The 26,507-nt window shown below is 47.7% G+C and overlaps 1 protein-coding gene across 1 annotated transcript in view; it reads right to left on the bottom strand.

Moving 5' to 3' along the window:
* The window catches only part of PSMC2 (proteasome 26S subunit, ATPase 2), a 134,870-nt gene extending 109,645 nt beyond the window's left edge, over positions 1 to 25,225 (bottom strand). The window contains exon 1 of the mRNA XM_085654027.1: positions 24,732 to 25,225. Within this exon, the coding sequence (XP_085510153.1) occupies positions 24,732 to 24,801 (70 nt within the window). The 5' untranslated portion in view covers positions 24,802 to 25,225. The remainder of the gene's footprint in view (positions 1 to 24,731) is intronic.
* Positions 25,226 to 26,507: the final 1,282 nt, after the last annotated feature.

Here is a 26,507-nt window from a genome sequence, read left to right as displayed (position 1 = left end):
TATGGTATTCAATCTTGTTAGGTCTCGCCTGACCCAGCGCATGCGCTGGTCTGGCAAGACCTATTGAGAGGGCTCCAAAAAGTGCTACCAGGCCAGCCTAGAGCAACAGTGCATGTGCGCGGGCGCGCGCGCGCCGCGCTTTACCGCGATTACTTTCACTTTCGTGGCTGATTTTTGATCGCGATCACTTTCGCGGCCGCACGGCCGCTTGCCATAGCCAATAGGTCTCGCTTTTGGGACCTTATAAGTATTTAGTTATGCAACTGTTGCATGGCTAAACACTTATAAGGTCCCAAAGGTGAGACCTATTGGCTATGCCAATGCTTGTTTTTTGTTGGCTCTTTGGTCCCCATTTCCCTTTCTTTTTCTTCTCCATCTTTTACTTTATTTCCTTATGTTTTTCTTATTCCTGTTGCATACTTTACTCATGAGATAGCTTTCTGTTTTTTGATTGGTCTGACAGTTATTTAATCTTTCTGTAGTTTTGGAAACATTTTAATAAAGAATTGTGAAACAAAATTGGACATACACACATACATACGGAAATATACTTATTGTAAAAGACAGGTCAGGGAGGAACGGGGATATCTAACAGACTTAATAAGAGACTGCCTGCACCCGTCGCACAGCGTCGCCAGGACACGCGATTGAAGGGTATGCACAGGTATCGCGACACTTTCCTCTATTGTGCAACACATTACGGGTTGGCACCCCTCTGCTTTTACAACACGCACACGTTGAAATGGGACACCCGCATGGCCCAATAAGTGCTGAAGTGTCCGCGTAGTTGACCCTTCACGCCCCCCTTGCACCCTGGTGCTTGGATTCGCGTGTATGTGACATCTGCGCAAGGAGCGGAAACAGCCTCAGTGGAGGAGGGGGGCCGTCCACGTCGCCCCCACCTCCTCCTCAGTGACTAAAGGACCCGCACAGAACGCACCCCCTACAGGGACCTCCCAAGCAGGTGAGACTGGGCGCAGTGGCGTAATGAAAGTTGAGGGGGGGCCCCTGCCAAGCACACAGAGGGGCCCCGCTCCGGATTTAATCCGGGCTATTGGCCCCGAGTACTGTGCTGAGGGGCCCCCCCCTGCAGCTCGTGGGCTCCCCCGCACCGCGGGGGACTGTGTTACACCCCTGGCTGGGCGCCAAGAAGCCCTCTTCCCCGGACCCACCGCAGCACTTGCAGATTCTCACGCCTAAACTATTGTCTGTAAATATCTAAGAATGAAGCTTGACTGCACATGTACAAACCCACACCAAGAAACTGGCCAAAGGGCCGCTTGTCCAACTCAAACTACTACAAAAATGCAACCCTTCCAAAACCAAATATCCTAAAAGTGCCACCCAATCCCATGTTTTCTAGTGCCTCGACCCTGACCATTAAATTTAAACCAGGCCATCGACGGCCTCGGTTCGGTAATAAGTCAACCTCTGACTATTGACATTAAAGTTGCTCGCTGTGCCAGAAAGAGCACGGTGTCTTGATGCCACGTCTGAACCCTCTTGCGGAGTTCAAACACTTCCTGTAAAGGTGCTCAGCGCCGGGTGACCGATGCACTGAAACAGCAGCTCTGGGCTCATGGAGTGAAATAAGGGTGAACCACGCGGATCTCAGCCTCCGAAGAAGGTCATGTTCTCACGGTCACTCGACTGCGGCGCACTGGGCGCCCCTTCTCTGCCCACATCTAGAGGCTTTCACCAAGAACTGAGCTAATGATTATCGACTCACCAAACACAGGTCAACAATCACTTGAGTGAGGCTCGAATTCATGAAAAATGCCAGATTTCCTAAAAAAAATGTTTTACTAAGAGACCCTATCTTTCCTTCGGAGGATGAAACCAGCGTCAGGGCTCTGGTGCGCAGGAGCGGAGAGAGAAGGGGAGGGAGGAAAGGGTAGAGCGGGGATCACATGGGGGAAAGAAACGCAGCGGCGGTTTTCAGATTCGGGGGCGTGGCTAAAAAGTGGAAAGAACACCAAAAAACACGCCCCCGAATCTGAAAAAGACGGAGCCTATTTGGAGGGACGGCTCTCTCCTCCAATGGCTGGCCTCCGTTTAGGAAGCCAGCCAATGGAGGAGAAGCAAAAAGAGAGGCGGGCTAAATAGCCACTCTGGAAAACATTAAATCTCCGACTTCCGGTTCTGCCTTCGGCAGACCGGTAGTCCTCGACCTAAAAACAAATAAATACGTGTGAGAGAGGGACTATGTGGGGCACTGTTGGAAGGCAGTGAGGGAATCTGTGGCGAAAGTCGTCATTCTGGGCGCCAACAAAAATTGTCACACCAGGCGCCAACTTTGCTAAAGACAGCCTTGGTGGGAAGATTAAAACATCGCAGCTAATTTGGAAATGCAGACGATCGTTTTTGTAGAATTTGTGAAGGTTACTTTAATAAGACTAACACCCAGAGATTCTGGATTTGTTTTGGGTTTTTGTTTTCAAGCTACATCTATTTTGTGCTCTCTCACAATCACATCATATATTATGAAGCGGATAGCAAACAAATATGAGTGCCTGCTAAGCTGCGTTCCTTCGGTACGGAGCAGAATTGTGAGCGGCGGCCCACTTAGAGTATTACGGTAATGCCAAAGGGAAACAAAGTGCGCTTCCAAAGGCAGAGGAGCTAGAGGGAGCTCGGGTGCTGGAGGAAATCTCTTTGGATGTTTCAGGAAAGCCTCTTGGATGTTGAATTGAAGGCGAGCGGGGCAGTCGGGCTGGGAGCAACATGTACCCTACGTTTCCTTTACGCGCTCCAGTGGAGAAGTGTGGCTCAATGATTAGAGCGGCAGACCCTGATGCAGAGGTCTAGCCCGGGACCAGGGTTCAATTCCCCGCCTTAGCGGGTCTTGGGCTCAAAAAAATTCCACGGACCTGATAATTCTCGCCTCGGTGCCATTCCAATCATGGAGTCCGACTCTGCAACTCTGGGCAATAGCTTGCTTAATCTCCACAACGGCCCCCACAACGCTAAGGATGCCTGGCCTCCACCTTGGGGGTGCCCAGGAGTGGACGCCTCACAGGGAAAGCCAGGATGGGTTCCACAGCGGTATTCGTACAAGCGCCTTGAGACCCTTGCGGGTGAGTAGTGCGCTATACAAGTATCAATTTACATTTACCTGGCTGCACGAATATGAATCTGTCGGTGGAAAGTTGTGGGGAGCTGTTTTTGCGTCTCTTGAGGGATTGCTCCGCTTTGGGATGTCGGTGAGGGTATGAAATCTTCAGGATGGGAGCGAACAATGGCAAGCAGTACGGGAGTGAGGGTAAGTGAGGGTGCCGCTGCCTGCTTGAGGGGACCGTCAGAAGTGGGCTGCGTTAAGTTACTCCGTCCTTTGCGAGTATGTAGCCAGCCGTATTATGAGGGTGTCAGAGTGCTACATAGTGTGTTCATTAAAGAAGAGCTGAATTGATTGGGCACGTTAACATCACAGCTGTTTTTATGACGAGAATATCTTAATTATTGTTCTGTAGTTCGGCATGGCATCTGTGTGCTACCATCGCTGCTGTTAAAACGAGACCTATTGGCTTTGCCAATGCTTGTTGTACAGGGGGGGCGGTGGCGAGGTGTGCGCGCGCGTTAGGCAGCCGTGGATGCGGTGAGGGAGAGGGGGGGGGGGGGGTGTTCGGCAGCGGGGGGGGGGGTGTTCGGCAGCGGCGGGGTGTGTGCGCGCGCGTGTGTGTCTGTGTGTGCGTCTGTGCAAGCGCGTCCACAGACCCCGACCCCAATCGCTATCGCTGCGCGTGCCCCGGTCTGTCTCCCTTGAGAGGCATCTCGGCGACAATAGGTCTCAAGAGCGAGACCTAAAAAAGGGTGACTGCTGCTAAAGGTGAGCATTGGTCAAAGACCCAGAACATGCTTCAAATGGCAGGTGACATACGAAGTGGTATATGCTAAAACGATAAACATGAAATGTCCGCCTGAAAAATAAAATAAAACAACCTGCAATTGGAGCCACATATCGTTGAAACTCGTACCATTCAACAAAGAAATTGAGGTCAGGGGACATAAGGAAATAACAGCTAATATAGAAGCGGTCCAGGTTGTCAATCTTTCCTCCAAACCATTAACTGAAGATATGATCTCTCTACTCAGTAAAGGTCTCAACTTTAATCCACATGAAACTGGGGACCTCTGTAGAAGTATGATTGACCTTTTTAAATTCATTAGGGGTCTGAAACTCAGGAAACATTTTTCTGGTATCTACAAAACCAACATCAACACCATGACCGTAGACAACACTACCCTCCCCACCTTCCAAAGTATTAAAGACATCAAAGATACCCACCTGCTCATGACACTTAGTGACCAAGATGAGCACCCCTACACATTTGAACATCTACTACACGAACTTGACATTGACACTGACATGACAATTGCTATTGGTCTCAAAGTAAAATCTAAATGGACCCCCACACTACCAGGTGGCAACCCTGTGGACACTTTTTATAATTTGGTCTTAGAAGACATTGACAAATACTAGAACAAATTTGACAAGCCTAAACGTAGGAGCAGAGACAATCTCTCAAGAAACGAACGCACGGCCCTAAGAACCCTCATCTCAGATCAAGACAATTATAAGAGAGGCCGATAAGGGCAGGAACGTCGTTATAATGGACAAGACAGACTACCATAACGAAATTCTCACACAGCTAAATGACTCCACTTGCTATAAACTTCTTGCAAACAACCCTATTAATGCTTTGTCTAACCTCATTAAACACCTGACTGAATGGTACACCTCAGGTCTACTAGACGAAAATGAAGTCCTGAATAGGAGAGTAGATAGACCGATCTCACCATGGCTATATACACTCTCAAAGACACACAAAAAGTCAGCCTTCCCACCGGGCAGACCCACTGTTTCTGGTATAGGGGGACCAACGGAAAGACTGGCGGAGTAGGTCGACAGATTTCTTAACCCTATGGTTAAAAATCTCCCGTCATTTATCTAGGACACCAAGCATATTCTGGGTATACTTAGTGACGTCCATTGGCAACCAGGCATGAATATGGAAACACTGGATGTGGTGTCTCTGTACACCTCGATCAAACCTGATTTAGGCTTAGAGGCCGTGACACTATATCTAGACAACAGACCAGCCAATCTGTGGCAGCACACTAATATGATAATTTCCATGATGGACATCATACTTAACAACAATTGCTTTATGTACGACAAGAAATGCTACAAGCAAACCAAAGGTGTGGCCATGGGCTCAAGGTTCTTACCTTCTTTTGCTAACCTATACATGGGCACATTAGAGGCAGTATGGATTTGGGGCAAGAAGGGTGCACACTGGACTAATTCCATTGTATACTGGGGACGCGACAGAGGACTGTCTTCTCCTGTGGTCAGGCACACAAGAGAAACGCAATGCCTTCTGTGAGTACCTCAACACCAACGACAGGGATAGGAGGTTCACTTGTAGTCACAGCACGTCGCTCATTACTTTCCTGGATATAGGACTTTATGTAAAAGAAAACAATTTACATAGCAGACTATCGAAAAGAAACTGCGTGCAATGCAATTCTTCATGCTGAAAGTTCCCACCCTGTACATCAGATAGAGTCCATCCCGTACGGAGAACTCGTGAGAGCAAGAAGGAATTGCGGCGAAGAAGCTGAATTCTGTAACTGCTTGTCAGACATGAGAAGCAGATTTTCCAAAAGAGGTTACAAACAAAATACCATCAACAAAGCGGTAACCTGAATTGAAAAGACTCAAAGCGGTAACCTAAATTGAAAAGACTAACAGAGACAGTACACTTCGACGTAAAACCCACAAAGAACCACAAACCCAACAAACCAGATTGATAACCGACTACAATGACCTCAGCGTAGTGATCACAAAGAGCCTCAATAAACATTGGAACATCTTACTGGTGGACAAAACTTTGAGTGAGAGCATTACCGCTAAGCCCTTAATCACATACAGACGTGAGAGGACTTTGAGGAACAGACTTAGCCACACTGTTCCACACACTGCAACAACCTCTAACTGGCTCACGCCACACACCAAAGGTTTTCACAAATGCAGCTGTTGTGGGGTCTGTAAATGGGCACAAAATGGAGTAAAAAGATTTACTAGCCATCACAAACGTCACTATGAGATCAATGTGAACATCAACTGTAACACTAAATTTTTAGTGTATGTCCTTGAGTGCACCTGTAAAAGCCAATATGTAGGCAGCACTTTCAGGGCCCTGAAAGATCGCATAAGTGAACACGCCAGAGCCATGCACCAACAGGATGCCAGGTACCCCATGGCTCTACATATTGCATCATGCCCCTCACAGGGTGCTCAAAGAATGAGAATTTTTTTTGGATTGATGTTCCCCAACCTAATATAAGGGGAGGAAATCGCGAACTCCAACTTAGACGTCTTGAGGCCACCTGGATTATGTGCCTACAACACAGTGAGACATGGCCAGAACACCAATCATGAGTTACAATACTTCCTGGGCACTTGAGGTATTGCCCTTGTCTTGGACCTTGTTCTCACTTCCATCACCACATGGCGCTACACATTCATGACCTTACGTCACGAGCTACAGCATTTCGTAAGGTCTTGCTCTTCCTTTTCCAGAAAATCTCCGTTACCGGATCTTTTGCTTTCTGTGTAGTACTTTTCCATTTATTTTGCTCCAATTTTTCCGTTATTTCCCTTGCTGTGATACCAATACCCTGCTTGCATTTTGACCCGTTTTTCTAGCTCTGTGTGTCAATTTTGAAGCTTGTTATGCTCGCTTTGCACTTTCCAAGAAATGTAGAGTTATTTTTGCAAGAACAGTAACGGCCTTGTACAATATTCACCCATGTCTCTTGATCTATGCATATAATATTTTGTTGTAAATGTATTGCCAATATTATCGAACCTTTATCATTATTTTGAGCAGATCGATAAGTTGCCCACTATACGAAGACCAGTAAAACTTTGCACACGCATTTGCATTTGTGTAGGTATGTTGTTTTACAAGCCTAGAACTACATGATACTTTTACCCGTTTAATGGTTCTTCTACAACCGACTATTATTTTGTTAAGTCGGATTCTTAATATGTCTTCTACTTTTACTGTCCTCAAAAAACAGGTTTCAGGTCTTTGAATTTCTTCCCTTTTTACTTTACTACAGCTTGACTAGTCACCACTGACTCCCAACACCACTTCCGGGTTCACTTCACGCACGGACGTTAGCGCTCTAGCCTTAGCGCCCTAGCTTTGGCTTCATGTGCCAATATAAAATTCACTTCCTGGCTTACCATTTCTCCCGCATACCCGCGACAAGATGCACAAAGGCTGGACCCTGCTTCATACAGTTACTTTACCTACCCTTCCCTCAAACACTACAGAGTTTCTTTTTCTAAGAAACCGTAGTACTGACTTAAGCGCTTCCTACTTTCCAGGCCCTGCCGAACTCGGACACACCCGCCCGTGTGATTCCTGAACCTTTTGATCTACTCACCATTCGCTCGCATTAATACCCGTCAACCGGGTCGGAACTATCACCGATCTTTCGGTGAGTTATTTTAGCCCGAACACCACGTTTTGTTTCTTTAATGTTGTTTCACCTCGCGCTCCTTTTATTTACACTTACCCTCTTCCTGAGCGCAACACTCTCATGACATGCCATTTCTATTTCCCTGCACTTTAGATCACGTCCTCGTAGCGCTGAATCAGGTAATGCGTTAAGCTCCTTCTTTCTCCCCTGACCTCCCTGCCGTGCATGTCAGAAAACAAGTTACTTACCTGTAACTTTGGTTCCCCAGTATTGGTAACTTTCATAGATTCTCATGCTTTGTATCATTCCCCGTCGTCGGAATGGTAGCCTCGGTAAATAAAAAATATATCATAACCATAGAAACAAAAGAGAAAATAGGCCTAGGCCTCATCTCATTTTGTAGTATATCACCCTCTTTGTGTAAAAGAGCCCAAACTTTTGCCAGGACCAATCAGCACAGCCTCACCCTTTGGAACCTTCCTGAGAGAGCTCAGAGCCTCAGATTTTCGTAGCCGTTGTGCCAACAGCCACTACCTCAGTAAACCGGCAGAGCTTTCCCAGGGGAGGATGGTGGGCGCATGAGAATCTATGAAAGTTACCAATACTGGGGAACCAAAGTTACAGGTAAGTAACTTGTTTTCTTACCCCAGTATTGGAACTTTCATAGATTCTCATGCTTTGTATCAGAATAGTTAGCAGTAAATACTAAAGCACATTTTGGTAGACACTTGGCCTTACATAACCATCTCAGTTTACAGTAACAACCAGTACATGGTAATCAAGAAAAACAATCATTACTGAGCCAAATGTGCTTACCAGGATGGAGGGATTGTAGGGAAAGCTCACCTCTCAATGAAAAAGATTCCTGAGGACTGCTTGACCAACAGCCGCGTCATCTCGTCCCACCGGCTCCAGGCAGTAGTGTTTCGTGAAGGTGTGTACACTGCTGCCCTGCAAATGTCTTTGATAGCAACTCCAGCAAAAAGAGCCACTGAAGATGCCATCGCTCGTGTAGAATGAGCACGGGCCCTTCTGTCCAAAGGTTTGCCCGCAGCCTGATGACAGAATTTAATTGCACTGGAGATCCAGCGGGAAATGCCACTCTTAGCGAGAGGCAACCCCTTCCGTGGTGCACTGTAGGAAATAAATAACTGTGTAGACTTCCTGAAAGATCGTGTGCGCTCGAGATATAATTTCAGACATCTCTGGACATCCAAAGAATGCAATGTTCGTTCCGCGTGGGTAGAAGGACGTGGAAAAAAGGAATTCAAAATCAAGGGTTCATTCAGATGAAAATCCGAAGGTACCTTCGGGATGAATTTTGGGTTGGTTCTCAAAATTAGCACATCCTTTTTGAACTGCAGAAAAGGCTCCACTATGGACAGAGCCTGGAGTTCACTAACCCTCCTAGCCGAAGTCAATGCTAAGAGGAGGGCTAGCTTCCAAGATAGGAACTTCAAGTCCGCCCTGTGAATCGGCTCAAAAAGGAGCTTTCATGAGCTGAGCCAGTACAAGGTTGAGCTGCCAGATTGGTGGGGGTGCTCGGACCGGAGGATACATCCGAAACAACCCTTTAAGGAACTGTTTTACAATCCTTGCGGACCATAGAGATGGGCCCGATGTCTTTCGTCTAAAACGGGATATGGCAGCCAAATGTACCTTGACCGAAGAGTGCGCCAAACCTGACTTAGCCAGTGACAGGATGTAAGGCAAAACCTGATGTGGCCGGGATTTATAAGGATGGAGTTTATTCCTCTGGCACCACAGACAAAATCTCTTCCATTTTGCCCTGTATGTCTTATTAGTGCTTGGCGCCCGCGCCGGAGACAAAACATCCCTGCACTCCCTGGAGAGATTCAGATGAGGGAATTCTCTGTGTTCAGGAGCCACGCTGTCAAGTGTAGTGACTTCGGATCCGGATGGAGCACCTGTCCCTGATCCCGCGACAACAGAGATGGAATCTGCGGCAAACGAATTGGGCGATCCTGGGAGAGCAGCAGGAGTTCCGTGAACCAGAACTGCCGGGCCCATGCTGGAGCAATGAGAATCATCTTGCATGGTTCCGCCCTGACCTTCCTGAGAACTCGAGGAATGCGAGGAATGGGAGGAAAAGCGTAGCAAAATGCGCCGAACCAAGCAATCGAAAGGGCATTCCCCAGCGATCCTCGATGGGGAACCTTGCTTGCGTAAAACCGACATTTGGCGTTCTCCGGGGACGCAAAGAGGTCTATTGTCGGAGTACCCCATCTCTCGAACACTTCCTCCAGCGTGGCCTGGTCCAATTCCCACTCGTGAGTCACTTTCCTCTGACGACTCAGAGCATCCGCCGTGATGTTGAGACACCCTGCTAGGTGCTCGGCCTGTAGAGTGATGTTGTGAGAAATCGCAAAATCCCAGATCGACTGAGCCTCTTTGGACAGAGTTCGTGATCTTGTTCCCCCTTGCTTGTTGATATAGTGCATAGCTGTCGTGTTGTCTGTCCAGACCAGCACTGCACGATCCTGAAGTCTGGGAAGGAACGCCAGCAAGGCTAAGCGGATAGCCATCAGCTCCAAAAGGTTGATGTGGTTTAGGCTCTGCGCTGGACTCCAGTGACCGCTGATTTGAAGCTCCTGGAGTACCGCTCCCCAGCCTCCTAAGGAGGCATCTGTGGTCACCACCATAGGAGAAGGAGGGGTCCTGAATGTTAACCCTACTGCGATGTTCTCCTTTACCAGCCACCACTCGCAGGCCTTGCGCATCCCTGGTGTTATCCACACCTTGTCGTTGAACGACCCTTCTGCCTGGCGCCATTGTTTGTCTAACTCCTCCTGCAGAGGACGCATATGAAGCCTGCAATGCGGTATTAATGGTATGCAGGATGATATCGATCCGAGTAAGGACTTGTACCGGCGAACCGACACATTTTTCCTCTGCAGCACTTGACGAGAGGGAGGTGATCAGCTTGCTTTGACGCTCCTTCGACGGACGAGCGGTGCATAGTGTCGTGTCCAGAATAGCTCCAAGGAACCTTTGGGACCTGGAAGGTATCAGCACCGACTTGGATCTGTTGAGCTTAAGACCCAAGTGGGCGAACAATTGAATGCAAGTTGATACTGCTTGAGAAGCTGCCTTGAGCGACGGAGCCTTGACGAGCCAGTCGTCCAAGTATGGGAAAACCTCTAAGGATTGTTTCCTGAGAAACGCCGCGACTGGTGCCAGCATCTTCGTGAATATCCGAGGTGCAGACCAAAGGCCAAACGGAAGCACCTTGAACTGGAAATGGCTCTTGCCTACTGTGAAGTGTAGATATTGCCTGTGAGCTGGGTGGATTGGAAGGTGAAAGTACGCATCCTCTAAATCCAGGGACGCCAACAAATCGCCCGGATTCAGTAGATGGAGAATATCCTGGAGAGTGACCATCCTGAAGGAGAGCTTGATGAGATAGGTGTTGAGCTCTTAGGTCTAGTATAGGACGCCACGTATCTTCCGTCTTCCGAACCAGGAAGAACCTGGAATAGAAACCCTTGCCTCTTTGCGAAAGAGGCACCGGTTCTATCGCCCCCTTGATGAATAGTTGGTGGGCTTCGAGATGTAACAGTCGGAGATGTTTTGAGGGACGGGCGTCCGGAGCTCTCGTTGGAGGAAGATCTTGGAATTCCAACGTATGGCCACTCTGAACAATATTCAAAACCCACCGGTCCGATGTTATAAGGACCCAGCTGTCCAGACAATAGGAGATCCTGCCCCCAACCGGTGTTCTTGGTCGGGGAGGAACAGTAGTCAGAGCCAGGAGGCCGCTATTGCCTCTTGGCATTGTCTCGTCCCTGACGATTCTGACGTCCTCTCTGGGACTGACGAGAGAAAGACGCAGATTGACCTTGGCGTTGGTTTGAATACTGATTCTTATATGACTGTCCTGACTGTGTGGAATACTGACGTTGGTTTCCTCTATAAGTAGAAAACCCTCGCCCACGTGCTCCTGTTCTGCTCGATTTTCCCTGCCTTCTTGTGAGGAAAAGATGATTAAATGTGACTTCAGTCTCTTACCATTCAAGTCTAAGGGTTAGAGTAGTGAATGGAGCCTATTTACTAGGCACTTCGACATGATTCTGTGCTCTTCCCCATAGATCAGGGCTCGCACACATAGCCTAGGGGATAGATTCGTTAGTATTAGGGATAACCTGTCCTGTAGTGAGGGTATTTCTGAATTCAGGCCTGGTAGGCCTCAAACGGGAGAGACTCCATCTTTCTTTCTGCTCCGGCAGCTTGGGATTCTTCTAGGTCAAGAGTTATGTTTTAGTTATGAGGTGTTATTCGCTTGGAGAGAACCGGTTCAGGCCGGCCCTTATCGAAGGATTGTATTTTTCTTCATGCCGAAGACACTACATCAGGCCGGCCGGCTGGGAACGTGTCCTTGGTACGGGGAGGTACGAGAATTTGGTGGGCGGCAGGTTACAGGCCGGAATTTTCCATGAGGAAACGCACCTCTATATTAGTGAAAGTCTGAGGCAGTTACATGTTCAGTCCGTAGGCGGCATCTAGCCGTTAGCAGTAAAGCTACTACTTATTCCAGGGAAGACAGACGCCATCTTGAAGGCGGAGAAGAACCGAGAGACAGATGCTCTCCTAGCAGAATAGCCAGAGAGGAGAGAGTAGCCGATAAGGAAGAGGTCCCAGTGACTCGGAGAAGGGTGATTCCAGGCGAGCCGAGGCACAGACGAGAAGGGAACCTAGATGACCACTGAGTGCAGGCTACATACTACTAAGGTGATGTCGACCCTTTCTTATTAGAGTGTACAACTTAATCTTTCACTTTCCTTTGCAGGTTATGTGTTATATTGTAATGTTATGTGATTGCGTATGTAATGAGTAATAAAGTACCCAGTTTGTAGTGAACCAACATGTGCTGTGTGTTCTTGTATGAGAGGGTAGCCTATTCTTCTAGTCAGCTGCGGCTACATGAACAGATGTTAACCCTGATCAGGTAAGTGGTAACTGAATAGGGGAAAGAGGAGCCCCTCGAACCTGAGAACAGGCTATGCTCGAACTGGCAATCCTTGTGTGATCTGATGAATAGTGAGACTGATTCCCTTTTTGTATGATATGGTGATCATAGGATGAACTGTCGCATGAGACTGCCGTCTAGGTAGAGAGGTCTGGATTCGTATAGGATCGCGAGGCCGCCACTTGTGATACTGTCGTATGGGCAGAGAGGTCTGGATCCGTAGGGGATCGCGAGGCCGCCGATTGTGCTGAGACTGCCGTCTGGGTAGAGAGGTCTGGATTCGTGTGGAATCGCGAGGCCGCCACTTGTGATACTGTCGTATGGGCAGAGAGGTCTGGATCCGTATGGGATCGCGAGGCCGCCGATTGTGCTGAGACTGCCGTCTGGGTAGAGAGGTCTGGATCCGTGTGGGATCGCGAGGCCGCCACTTGTGATACTGTCGTATGGGCAGAGAGGTCTGGATCTGTAGGGGATCGCGAGGCCGCCGATTGTGCTGAGACTGCCGTCTGGGTAGAAAGGTCTGGATCTGTAGGGGATCGCGAGGCCGCCGATTGTGCTGAGACTGCCGTCTGGGTAGAAAGGTCTGGATTCGTGTGGAATCGCGAGGCCGCCATTTGTGATACTGGTGCTGAGACTGCCGTCTGGGTAGAGAGGTCTGGATTCGTGTGGAATCGCGAGGCCGCCACTTGTGATACTGTCGTATGGGCAGAGAGGTCTGGATCCGTATGGGATCGCGAGGCCGCCGATCGTGCTGAGACTGCCGTCTGGGTAGAGAGGTCTGGATGCGTGTGGAATCGCGAGGCCGCCACTTGTGATACTGTCGTATGGGCAGAGAGGTCTGGATCCGTGTGGGATCGCGAGGCCGCCGATTATAAGAGGTCTTGGTATGTATAGTAGGAATTCCCTGTCCTTAGGTGGTAGATATATGTGGTTGCACTATTGTAAACAGGTTCTAGGGAGGGGGTAACGTTATGGCTGGGTTAGTGAGGCTCTGATGAGCGGGTTCTATCTGATCCGAAAACCCAAGCAGAACAGCTCCTCTAAATGGAACCTTGCGATAATTTAAGGATCCTAAGGACCTTGCAGTGTCCTTCTTTATGCTCTGCAGAGCCTCATCCACATGCTTACCAAAAAGCATGTCTCCGTCAAAAGGAAGGTCCAGGATCTTATTTTGGACCTCCTGACGGAACCAGGTTGCTTTTAACCAGCCCTGACGGCGCAAAACCGCTGACCCTGCAAGGCCCTGAAAGCGGTAGAGGCTATGTCCATAGCACAGTCGATGATCTCCGAGGAACATCTCTTCCCTTCCATAAGGACTTGTTTGGCCTCCTCTTGATTAGAGTCTGTTAAGAGGTCCACAAACGGTTCCATGTCGCACCACATCTGGCGGTCATACCTGCCTAGAATGGCTAATGAATTTGCTGCCCGAAACAACAAACTGGCCATGGTGGAAAATCTCTTCCCCACATTGTCCAACCGCCTGCCATCCTTATCCGGAGGTGTAGTCAAAGGCGTCGAAGGATTCTTGGACTTGCTCTGTGCGGCTTGAGATATCACAGAGTCAGGCTTTGGTTGTCCAAGGAGACATGCAGGACTGCCCTCAAGGGCCTTGTATTTCTTCTCCAGCCGGGGAAGAACCGGGATGACCGTTGCCGGGTTCTGCATAACCTTGATCCCTTCATTCCATACATGCTCAATGATGGGAATTGATATGACGGACTTTCTGTACTGCGCTTTAAAATCGTATAGGAAACAGTCCGACTGTTCCACTGTGAGAGGCAGCCCAAATCTTGTGGATGCACGCTCCATAAGATTATGGAACCCCCCCCGATATCTGCCGGCGGCGACACGTTTGTGTCCCGCCCTGTATCATCCGGATCTTGCATTCCCGTATCATCTAGATCCACATCCGGATCCCCTGGATCAGTAAGTGGGACCACGTGCCCCTCATCGTCTCCATCCGTATCCACATCCTGTGCGTCGTCATCGGCAGGTTCCGTAAATGAAGTTTGAGGAACCACTACTGGTGAAGTACGTGGGATATTCTCAGGAGGAGGAGGCAAGTCCACTGGCGGCCCGCGCGGGACCACAGATGTAGATGGACGCAGTGGTTGAACTTCAGGGCGTGACGGAAATCGAGCTCTGTAATCCTGCAACATCATCTGCAAGTCCGTAACCAGAGCAACTGGTAGAGCTTATCAAGTCCTGTCGCAAAGTCTGAGGACGAAATTCTTGCTGAACATATTGTTGTTCCTCTTGCTCAGCTTGCTCATAGTACTCCTCCGTATCAGTGTCTTGCTGCTTTACATGCAGCTCCGAGGGACTGTAGGCGTCACCATACTGCTCATCCACATCCTCATCCTCATCTTCCGATTCATCCAGCAGCATGGATGGTGGTAAAGGCGTCACCTGTCTCGGAGATGTCATCTCCGGTGTAATCTTCAACTTCTGTATCGTAAATTCAGAAATTTTACTCGTCGACAGTCTCGTCGACGGTCCCGTCGTCGGAGCCGTCGAAGGGATCACCAGCGTCGACGAAATAAGACGACAAACCCGTCGATGGCACGGTAATCTTAGTCGACGGAGTATGAATCGTTGTCGATAATACGGTCGTCGATGATGCCTGAATCGTCGATGGTAGGGTCGTCGACAAAGCCTTTTTCTTCGTCGACGGTACACTCGTCGACGGAGCTTTCTTCATCGTCGACGGGACAACTGTCGATGGTCTCGCCGATGAGCTCGTCGTGAGCAGCAGACGACGACGACGCCGTCGTTATCGTCATTGTCGTCCTGGTCTTTGTCGTCGAAACCGTCGACGACAGGATCTTCATGGAAACTGTCGTCGACGACGAGAATGAAGCTGTCGTCGACGAAACAGGAATAGATATCGTCGACGGTCCCGTCGACGAACTCAAGGAAACCGTCTTTGGAGTGGTAATCGTCGTCGACGTACCTGCTTGAATCACCGTCGACGGACGCTGCTTCTTCACAGGAACCATCTGTGAAGTTCCTGCAGAGTGTTTCTTCACAGGCTTTTCCTTTTGGGACGGAGGAGAAGATATTGAAACCTCCTTTTTATCCCCTAGAGGCTGTGTCCACACCAGCAGCCTGTCCCTGCCTCTCCTTTACACTTCCGTGAGGAGATTTTTTGGGACCAGCCTCCTCAGACCTTTCAGAGATCCCATGAGGGGCTTTGACAGGGGGTTCTTCAGAGATGGAGGGAGATGACCTACCCCACTTCCAAGATCTCCTGGAGGAAGTGCCAGAAATTGAATCTTCCTCATCTGACGAGACAACCTCCTTTCTGGTCTTCAGTTTTTGCAGCCATGTCAGCAGACGACCCGCTCTGTCTCGTAAAGTCTTGGTTGAAAGAGTGCGACAAATCTTGCAGTCTGTGGCCTTGTGCTCCGGGTATAAGCAGTAAATACAACTGCCATGCTTATCTTCCACGAAAAGCCTCTTCTTTCCACAAGAAGCACAGGGCCTGAATAAGGCTTTCTTCTCCTTCTCTGACATAATGTCACTATAGATGTTAAAAGTAAATCCTGAAAGAACAATGAGAAAAAACTGAGCAGAGCTCAGTGGAGACTAACTAGCACAACGTGCGGTAGAAAAATCTGAGGCTCTGAGCTCTCTCAGGAAGGTTCCAAAGGGTGAGGCTGTGCGGATTGGTCCTGGCAAAAGTTTGGGCTCTTTTACACAAAGAGGGTGATATACTACAAAATGAGATGAGGCCTAGGCCTATTTTCTCTTTTGTTTCTATGGTTATGATATATTTTTTATTTACCGAGGCTCCCATTCCGACGACGGGGAATGATACAAAGCATGAGAATCTATGAAAGTTCCAATACTGGGGTAACATATACTTTTCGTTTCCTTCTCTCACCTCCTTGCACTTTTCTGCGACGGCTCCGCTTCATCTGGAAGCCTTCACTCTTGGAGACTTGTTCCAATGCTGTGTGATTCAGTACGTGGTTATACCACCTCTATTTCTTTGTTGAACGGTCCGAGTTTCGGCTGGTACATCTATTATTGTTTAAATATTGTTTCAACGATATGTAGCTCCAATTGCAGGTTATTTTATTTTATTTTTCTGGCGGACATTTCATGTTTATCGTTTTAGCATATACCACTTCGTATGTCACCTGCCATTTGAAGCATGTTCTGGGTTTTTGACCAATGCTCACCTTTAGCAGCAGTCACCCTTTTTCTTTCTAGTTATTGTTCTAGTAAAGCAGTTTTTACTTCTGGATGAACACATTGCCTAGTAATTATTTTAGTCACCACACATCTTCTTCCTTGAATTCTTGGCTCCCCCTTGTTTTGTCCTTAATTCTTTTCATTTAGGGTTTCCACTGATAATAGGGTGTCGTGTGATGTCACCCCACTGATTCCACTGTAATATGTTTGACACGCTCCTTTGGAGATTCTTGACCATAGATGTGATTATTCATTTTGTATTGTTCCCAGCCCTGAAGAGTCACAGGTAACTACCTGTTGACGAAACCCGTGTCGGCTGGCGTTTTGCTTTGACGAACTCTAAGACTTGTATAAACATCTCTCAATACATGGAACTACCGGTGTCGATCTCTTGATTTCTGTACCAATTTAACAGCACAACTGTAATAACTGTATCCCTACACGTGTGCCTGTGACTTGGTTTTGAATTATGTCTTACTGATTACTCCATATCTATGAGGCAATGCAAAGCCATGCAGGGTGACTTTCCACTGCCTCATAGGTATGGTTGAGATGGCTGCGCCACAAGAGCATGAAAAAAAAAGTGATGCTCTGGCAATGGAAGCTTCTCATAAATAAGCCCAAAATATTCTGTACGTTTTTTAGATCTTTCACCTTCAGGTATCTACATATAAAATAATGGGCAGTGTAAATGAAAAATAAATAAAATAAGTTATTGCTCAGTGAGAAATGGACTGTAGTACATTATAAAACATTATTAGTTGATGTACTGCAGTGGTCTGTGTGTAACCAGAAGACCACAGAATAAAATGTTGATTGGTACAGTGGAGAATAGTGATGTGTATTTTTAGTGCTACTAAGTCACAGCCTGTGACGGAAAGCACTGTGAATATGTAAGTACATTTTTTATACTTGCATTACACACAGGGTAAGATATAATGCTGCAAAACGTGTGAATAGTTTTACAATAAAATGGTGCTTTCAAAATGTAGGTTTTAATAATACCAGAGCGTATGTAATTAAGTTTTCTGTTTTTTACATAACTGTCCCTTCAACACCTCTTTAGGGGCCCTAAGGGCTGTGTAAATGCAGTTAAAATTAAAAGCAAGAACTTCCCAGGCCAGTAGTTAACTCTTTGCACTTCAACTAAACAAAACGCACATCTTTGTTTTCATAAAGAGTCAGAACTGCTCCCAAGCATCCTTTACACTTGCAGATTACCAGCGCATTTGCCTTTCATTCAGGCAAATAGCTGATAACGATCTCAATTAGCTGTCCCAGGACGGCTGTCTTTTTACAGGGACAGGTGAAGCTGGGGAATCTGCGACCCCCTTCCTAGGACTCCACGACCCCCCTAGGGTTCGCGCCCCACAGTTTGAAGTCCTCTGGGCTAGTGTCTGTCTTGAGCGACGAACTGCACTTCAACGACTCCCCCGGGTCCAAAAGACTTGGGTGCAATGTCTGAGCGTGTAAACTTAGTCTCATGGGCTACGCTTTGGCTGTCAGCGGAGGGTCAAGATTGTGGCTACCAATCCGCCAAGGCAGACCTCTTCAGATTTTGTGATCATGTGGCTCCAACAGGAAGTCAGCTAACGGACTCTTGGAGTCACTGCTTCTGTCCAGGCCTCGGGATGGCTTTTGCTCAAGCAGGGCACCCCGCAACAGTCCTCTCTTTGCTAGCCGAAGTATTAGCAAGTCAGCCCAGTCTTTGGTGCAGTCTTTTTTGGCTGGGTCCAGGAAATGGCATGGCAGTCCTTCAGTTCTCTCTCCAGTGCAGAAGTTATCTGAAGTCTATATCACAGGGGTGGTTCTAAAAAAAATCACAAAAGTATATTTCTAGCTCATATTTCCTTCAATTAATATGGTTTAGCATGGAGGACACCGGAGATTGAATGTTTGTACTCTAAAATATTGAATTCTCCATATTTTAACAATACGTTGCGTACAAACCACTCTAGAAAGTTACAATCTTTATTAGTGCAAACATCTTATGGCTGTGTTCTATTTAGAAAGCTTCTTGCATTTTCATTCTAGATTATGCTACATTTTTTTTTATGTATGTCAGTTGAAGACTGATTCCTAAGAGCAGTTAGAATTATATACTTTTCGGTTATGTTGTGAAGCTAAGATTTTTTCAATAAACTTGTATTTATCATATTATCTGGAGCTTCACCAGTACAAAATAAGTAACAGGTCTGATCCAGATCTTGCCCAGGGTCTCTTAACTCTGCAACAGAGAAGTGTTGAGCTTCCATCTCAGATTTCTTTAGGAAGTATACAGTCGACAACCATAGATAGTGGGCGCATGACAAGAAAAAAAATTATGCTAAAAATATTTTGAAAGACACTGCTGGTGTCATAGGCCCAGAAGATAGCAGCATGTCAAGTCTTGATTTTTGTTAAAAATCCACATGAGGCTTAAACAAGCATTGAAAATGCAATAAGTCTCGCCTTTGATTAAGTTAAAGCTGTTTGCTCTGCTAATGGTATTGTATAGAAAAGCAAATGGCTTTAACTTAATAAAAGGCTAGACCTATTGCATTTTTAATGCTTGTTGTTACCCTTGTTAACACCATATGGGCTGGTTTCACTTTATTAATATCAGTTTAACCCCTAAATGCAGGAATCGGTACCCTGTGAGGTAGCGCGTTATTAACTTTGATACGTCTTAACTAGAAATATTTTTTTGTTAAAGTCTGCAACTTAGTGGAAAATGCGGCAAATCCACAATTATGTGGAAAACTCCACGGCGGCAGAATCGCACAATTCCAGCGGCCCTGCTTTTATTTGCAGGATATTATTATTATTATTTTTGTAGAGCGCGTAGTCACCCTGAGGTATCCCAGCGCTAAAAAAAAACCCTATCTCTTCGGTTCAGCGGGCCGAGGGCAAAGCAAAAAAGGGGGGGGGGGGGGACAGAAGATCAAGGTTATGGGTAAGCATGAATCATTGGGGAAAAAGGGGAGTCTTGAGCCGCTTCCTGAAGCGAAGGTATTGTGGTTCGAGTCGCAGGTCGCGGGGGAGCGAGTTCCAGAGGCGTGCAGTATGGACTGAAAAACGTCTTCCTCCTATGCGGGCTTTCTTGAATCTTGGGGTGGTGATGAAGTTTTCTGAGTCCGAACGGAGGGATCTTGCGGATTTATAGGGTGTAATGAGATTCCTGAGAACAGGGGGGCCTTGATTTTGAAGTAGTTTGTGGGCTAGGCACAGGGCCTTGAATTTGACCCGCTCCCTTATGGGAAGCCAGTGGAGGAGTTATAGGGCAGGTTTAGCCGAATTTCTGGCAGGGGTGTTTGTGATAATCCGGGCCACAGTGTTCTGGATTCTCTGAAGCTTGTTAAGGGTCGCTTCAGGAGCGCCTAGGTAGATCACATTGCTATAATCAAGCCTCGAGAGTATTAGGCCTTGAATTAGCAATTTTTGGGAGTTGAAGGGCAGGAGGGGCAGGACTTTCCTCAATGATTTCAGGAGCCCGAAGCTGGTCCCGGCTACTTTCTTTGCCTGCGCAGTGAACGAAAGATCAGTGTCGAGCCACACACCAAGACTTTTTACATCTTCTTTTGGATCAGGGGGGGGCCCAGACAAGCTGGCCAGATGTTCGGGGAGAGTGAGAGCCCTTTCGGGCCGAGAAGCAGGACTTCAGTTTTCGTCCCGTTTAGTTTTAGGGCTGAGTTGTTCATCCAACAGTGGACCTGCGTAAGGCAGTTAAATAAGTCTGCTGATTGTTGTCTGGGGTGAGATAGAGACACCACTAGTTGCGTGTCGTCAGCATAGCTGACGACGCTCACTCCGAATGGGGTGATGACCTCCTCCAATGTGGACATATAGATATTAAATAATGTGGGGCTCAGGGAGGAGCCCTGAGGCACACCACATTGGAGGGGAATTTCGGAGGAGCAGGCGTTCCTCTCCCAGACCTGATAGGTCCGTTGAGCTAGAAAGGATGAGAGCCAGGATAGGGCCGAGCCTTCCACACCAACTCTCTTGAGTCTTTTAATGAGAAGTTGGTGGTTGACAGTATCGAATGCCGCACTTAGGTCGAGGAGGATCCGCTCTTAATGGATTTTAGCGTGTTTCCTACTTCTTCAGTTGTAACTTGACCCCAGCAAGAAAGACAAGTGGGTATTAGGGAGTGCGGGGGATCGTTTTCTTCGCACGGGTTCGCAAGGGGGATTGAATCAAGAATTGCGTGTGCAGTGCCCTCTTGACACCTCACGGGCGTGTCACTCCTGGGCATCGGGCTGCATGTGTCTCGACTCTCCCATCTGCCAAGCGCTATACATGCATGAAGCCGTTATAGCTCAAAGGGTGTACACAAGAAGACACATTCATCCATTGACTAACTTAGCAGAGCGCAACAAACCGACATGGCCTGGGCAAGCAGAAGGGCGGAGCACAACGCTTTCTTGGGGTCTCTATGCAACATGCCTATGCATACCCGAGCGTACTCCCACACTGTGCCCACTGCACCACTCACTTGAGCTCCCTTAACATCGATTGCTGACTGCGCTTAGAGGCGGCGACAGCGCTATGTCAAGCACGTGTTATCACAATTATTAACATTCACTATAGTCATCCACGTGCAGAAGATGTATGTGGGAGCCCCCGTCCGGCCCACGTGTCCAGCCCCCGTGTTCTGCACTCACCTCCTCAGGCAGAGCAGCAGGCCACAGACCATCAGGCCACAGACCATCAGCAGACCCCTCGATGGCAGGCACGCCCCCATCCTCATTCCGGCCACAAGTCCAACAGCTGGCCCAGCTTCAGTCCACACACTTCCAAGCTCCTCCGCGGGGCCTGTGCACGGGGGTCCCTCCTTCTCCAACGATGACAGCCCCAAAGCCACCAAGTAACAAGACGTGATGAAGGGCGTTATTTCCCAAACCCCTCTTTCCCAGAAACGACCTCACACACAGCAAAAAGAGTACACGTCCAGCTGTTGGGCTTCCAGGAAATCTCTACTGTGTCATTGTGAGATTCATGCGATCCGGATTGGGGGGGGGGGGCCTCGGAAACGCCCAGATTGCAGAAGAGACCCCACTTTTCTCAGAGGAAAAAAGCCCCCTGACACAGGAAAATAAACCATTTTTCACGTGACCTCAATAGTAGCCTTCCAATTTGGATCGGTATCGGTGCCATAGAGCTTGGAGATGAAGGGATTTGTCGAGGATCACACTATGCCGGTGAAGTGAGATAGCCGGGATTAAGCGTGGGTAATTGACAGTTCGAGCGACAGATGATACGTCCTCCACGTTTTTGCCCTGATAGCACTTCGAGGCAGCCTCAGACTGCGCTCTAAACAGAAGTTTATAAGGTACGTCCGGGCTGTGGATGGCAGTTCTGGTGAGACCCACTCCCACCCTCCTAGAAGGAGCCGAGCCTGCACTGCTCTCCGCCACTCCCTCGCTCCCTCTCTCCTGGGGGTCATGAGTCCCGAGCCCACCTCCCCTGCTGGTGCGCCGCAGCCTCTGATCTGCGCCTGCTCACACGTTCTGCTTTAAAGGCGCTGCACTGCTACGGGACTGATGAACTTATGCTAATGTCGCTCACTTCTGCAGCTTCTGATATCCCTGGCCCTGTGGGCCACAGCCTTCGGTTACTTCAGTTTCTGCTTTCTGTTACTCCGCACAGCTTTACTAAGTACAGAGACTGGAAAAGATACCAGTGTGTCCCACGGTAGTGGGGAAACGACCTCCAGTTCTGTTTTCTTTGAATCCTGGGACTTCGAGTTTTTCATTTGGAGGGAGGGAAAGAGAAAGCACGCCGCCATGCAAGCGCACATCTGTTGTCTATAGTTGTGCACACGTAGTTTGGCACAAGCAAAACAAGATGGTTTAGGACTGTCCACTGTCCGTATGTACGCGTGCATGTTTAGCTTTATCTGAATGGCGAGAGCAGCCATGTTTGTCCACCCGTACGCGTGCATGTTCAGCTTTGGCTGAATCGATCACAAAAGGCCCTAGCATGGCGAGAGCAACGAATGGGCGCTGCTAAAGCCAGGCGAGACCTAAAAACGAAAAGTACAGCTGAAAAAGGACAGGTGCTACTGTGGGGGACAGATCTAGAACTGATGTCAACCATAAAGGGACATTCCTTGCGAATAGAAGAAGGCTAATCTCCGGATCTAATCATTTTTGTGGTACTCAGGTTCAGACAGGGGAGGATTTGGCTAGGGTAGCGTGGAGTCCCAGATATTAGCTACATTTTGGAAATCTGCGACTTAAGAAATAAAAGAGCAAGCTATAAACATGATGAACGTTTGTACAGAAACCAAGAAATATCTGCCAAGATGTTTATGATGAGCTCGTATTTTACCTTATCACAGACGAGCTTCTGATTAGAACACTGTTGAATGTGATAAAATTAAGGGAGCTGAGGCAGGTCTGTCAGTGAACACTTACCCTCGTCTAGGTGGGATAGTACAGAGGTCTGGACTGAGGCTCAGAGAGTTTTGGATAGGTGTTTTTAATCGGGTTTTTTGGGAGTGGGGGGTGAAACCAGACTGTGTCTTTTAGGCACAGTAAACATTGAAGCGGGGTATGCAGTTGCTTTGGCTAGTAATTCCCAACTTGACTTTGGTTAGGCACCCCCCAGTCAATTCAGACGGTTTGTCCACTCTGTCCCACTCGCTCAATTATAGTGGTGTGTAGACAATTCTGTTTTAAAAGCTCGATGCTGTAATGATCTTACCGCGGGAGGATAACAAGTACTATTACCTCATTATTAAGGATTATAGATAATAGAGGGGGATAACTGGCAGTAATTTGACAACATCTATGTGTCGATTCACCGCCAGTTTTAAGCCAGTGGTAATGGGTCAGGGTTTTCTGCCTTATCACTAAGCGGTATTAAACAAATCACTATGTGCACGGTAATGGAAGATTGTGCAGAAGTACCGAATCTCCACATTTTTACCATCACAGAGGCACCCTGGTCAAGATGCTTCATCATGGGTTGTGCCTTGTCCTTACAACCTGATCAGAATAAGGCCCCCACTAACAAATACCCTAGTACTCGCCTTCACATGATCAGAGGGGGCACCCCAAGTAGGGTTGTTACCTGGAAGGTTTTCTACCGTCATCACCGGTATTTTTGTCCCGGCTGAATTAAAAAATTAAGCAAAATCGCCTAAAGTCGGTTTTCTAGCCCTTATTTGCACATGCTTAAAACAGTAACTATAAATAGAAACCACTTTTAAATGTGTTCTAGAGCCGCTTCATAGATCCCTGGTTAATAATTTAAATAAACGGCAGAAAATTCATATTAGAAATGAATACATACGACTTTGTTTAAAGTCCTATTTAGTATGAAGTCGGGGCCTTTACAGACTCTAAAAACAACAGCAAATGCCCGGTATTTTACTCTTGCAAGGTGGCAACCCAAGACATCATGGACACTGTTTGCAGAGCAGAAATGTAATTCTATAAATCACCGATAACACGTGTTTTTGTCGAATGAAACTAAACTAAGAGAACAACACCTAGAATGCAAGGAGGTTGCCACCAGCAAGCCCAAAACTCGTAACAGTGAACTTGATAACGAAGTGATTCGTTTTATTTAATGCATGTTTTTTTTGTAGCGCGGACCTTACCGAAAGGTGTCAGAGCGCTTCACAATAAAACCAAGTACGTTACATGAGGAGAATTTTACATATTTACACGTTACAGTTACAAACGAGAAAGAAAAAAAAGTAAAATAAAACAACAGATGGCAGTCACACAAAAAACAAATAAGGATGAGGATAGTACAGGCATTGATTTCACATTTACAATGTCGTAAGAACTTCCTTGTGGGATGTGAAAAATAATGCATTAGTGATGAGACCATCCTTGATGGCCCATTCCAAGTTGGAAGACCCTTTCCTATCGCGTAAAAACACAATTTTCTTACATGAGGACTTTTCACCCACTCCCGTGACTTGAAGCGTCCCACCACAATGTGAGAACCACTCATAATCATTTCCTGGCTGATCTCGCCCTCCCAATGAAGGGTGCTGCTTTTCTGACTAATCCCATACGCAAATAGAAAACGATGGCTTTCCCCTGACCTCGGATGGGCTGATCCTCTTTTTCCTCCTCCTTGGTCTTGCGCTGGTCCTCTCCTAGGTAGTCGGGCATGGTAAAGCTCTGGAGAGCTCGTTCGTGACACAACACTGGTTGGATAGAGGAGTCTGACTCTGAACTCGGGCACCATAGGATTACACAGCAGCTTCCCACTTCCGGTACAAGCTAGCATCCCAGGGCACCCCGCGCGCGCACTCGCCGGAAGCGTGCACCAGAGAAATCGTCCGACTAGCAACTGAATAGTTTTTTCAGCGTGGCCGTTGACGGCCTGCATGACAGAGCGCTTTGTTGCACGCAGCGGTGGCCATTACAGAGTTGTATAACGCCACCGCCTCTGAGGTGGCTCCGTCCAACAGCCATCGCCTTCCTGAAGCCCACGAGTAATAGGGCATACGTGTTCAAAGTCATTATAAGCTGGGCGCTCCTTGCAAGGGATCGGAAACGTAAAGAGGACCCGTCAGTTGCCTGATTAAAGAGGAACGTGCTGTCAGCAGTGACGTCTATCGCGATAATTCGCTGCGAAAGTCTTAAAATACTAGCGAATGAAAACCAGTTATTAAATACGGCATCCTTATAGTCCAGTGGTCTCAGTGCAAAAAGTACTGGAACTGTGATAAAGGAAACAAAGTTGTGGGGTTACGCGCAGTAGCAGCTGCATAATGCATTCGAATGCTACTTGGCCAAACAGGTACACTCACCTGGAACAAAAGGATGTGCTACGAACTGCACAATGAGAGGGCTCGCTTGGGATCTAGGATAAGACACCCTTGTGTTACGTTCCCCTTATGTCCCACTTGGGACACCGTTCTAGTTTGCCACTGTGTGTTCCTGCGCGGACACCATACCTGTGAGGTCATCAGCTGTCCAACTGTTCCACTGACAGTTGACAGCTGATCGCCGACACTGCAAGTCGTCATTCGCTCCTCCCTGCCGGAGCATGTGTTGGTTTATGTTAATAAAAGGATCTTTCTGCTTCATCCAAGCGTGAGCATATTCTTAACAACTTGGCGACGAGTGCCAACACGGAACCCACGTTCGCCGAACAGAGAAAGTAAATACAATTCTTTCCTGACAAGAGACTTGCACTTTCTTCAGTCGGACTTCCTGATACGTGAATTTCAACAGGACATCACCCAGCATTTAAGGCACTTGCATTCAATATTATTGGACTTCGTTTTCCTTCATCGTGCCCAGCGGAGTGTTAACTAATTTCTAAAAAGAACATCCGCTCCTCCTGAGGTGAATATTTGCCAATTTAACATTTTCCTGTTAAAGAAAAAACAACAGAAATTTTTTGTGGCGATTTCAAACGTTAATATTTAACAATTGAGCAGTGGCTGATGGTGAGAAAAACCTCCGTTTCTCTGACTGACATTCAACGGTTTTTCCAACCGCTTCAACTGTCACCTGAACTGTCATCCGTCAACTGTCAACATTACTAGACTCGCCTCTCAGCTGCTTCGCACGTCATCACGCTCCTACGTGATACGTGCCGCCATCTTGGAAATCCTTCTTCCAGCGTTTAGCGGTCTAGTGTTCCCTGCTGACGATCGCCACGACGCACAACGCTGCAATCTTCCTTCCTCCGGTCAATTTCAACGCGCGAACCGGATTAAGCAAACTAACTTCCACCGGTGCAGCGCGCGCTCAAGGGGAGACTACACGGTGTACCAGGACTTTCCTTTGGGACTTCACCACCAGTAAGAGTTTCACAAAAAAAAAAAAATTTTTTTTTGACTATAATACTGGCATCTTGTGGG

The sequence above is a fragment of the Triturus cristatus genome, chromosome 4_1, assembly GCF_964204655.1.
Source record: "Triturus cristatus chromosome 4_1, aTriCri1.1, whole genome shotgun sequence".
In the NCBI taxonomy this organism is placed as follows: Eukaryota; Metazoa; Chordata; class Amphibia; order Caudata; family Salamandridae; genus Triturus; species Triturus cristatus.
The sequence above is the reverse complement of the archived record's forward strand: the minus strand, read 5'-3'. Positions and strand labels throughout refer to the sequence as shown.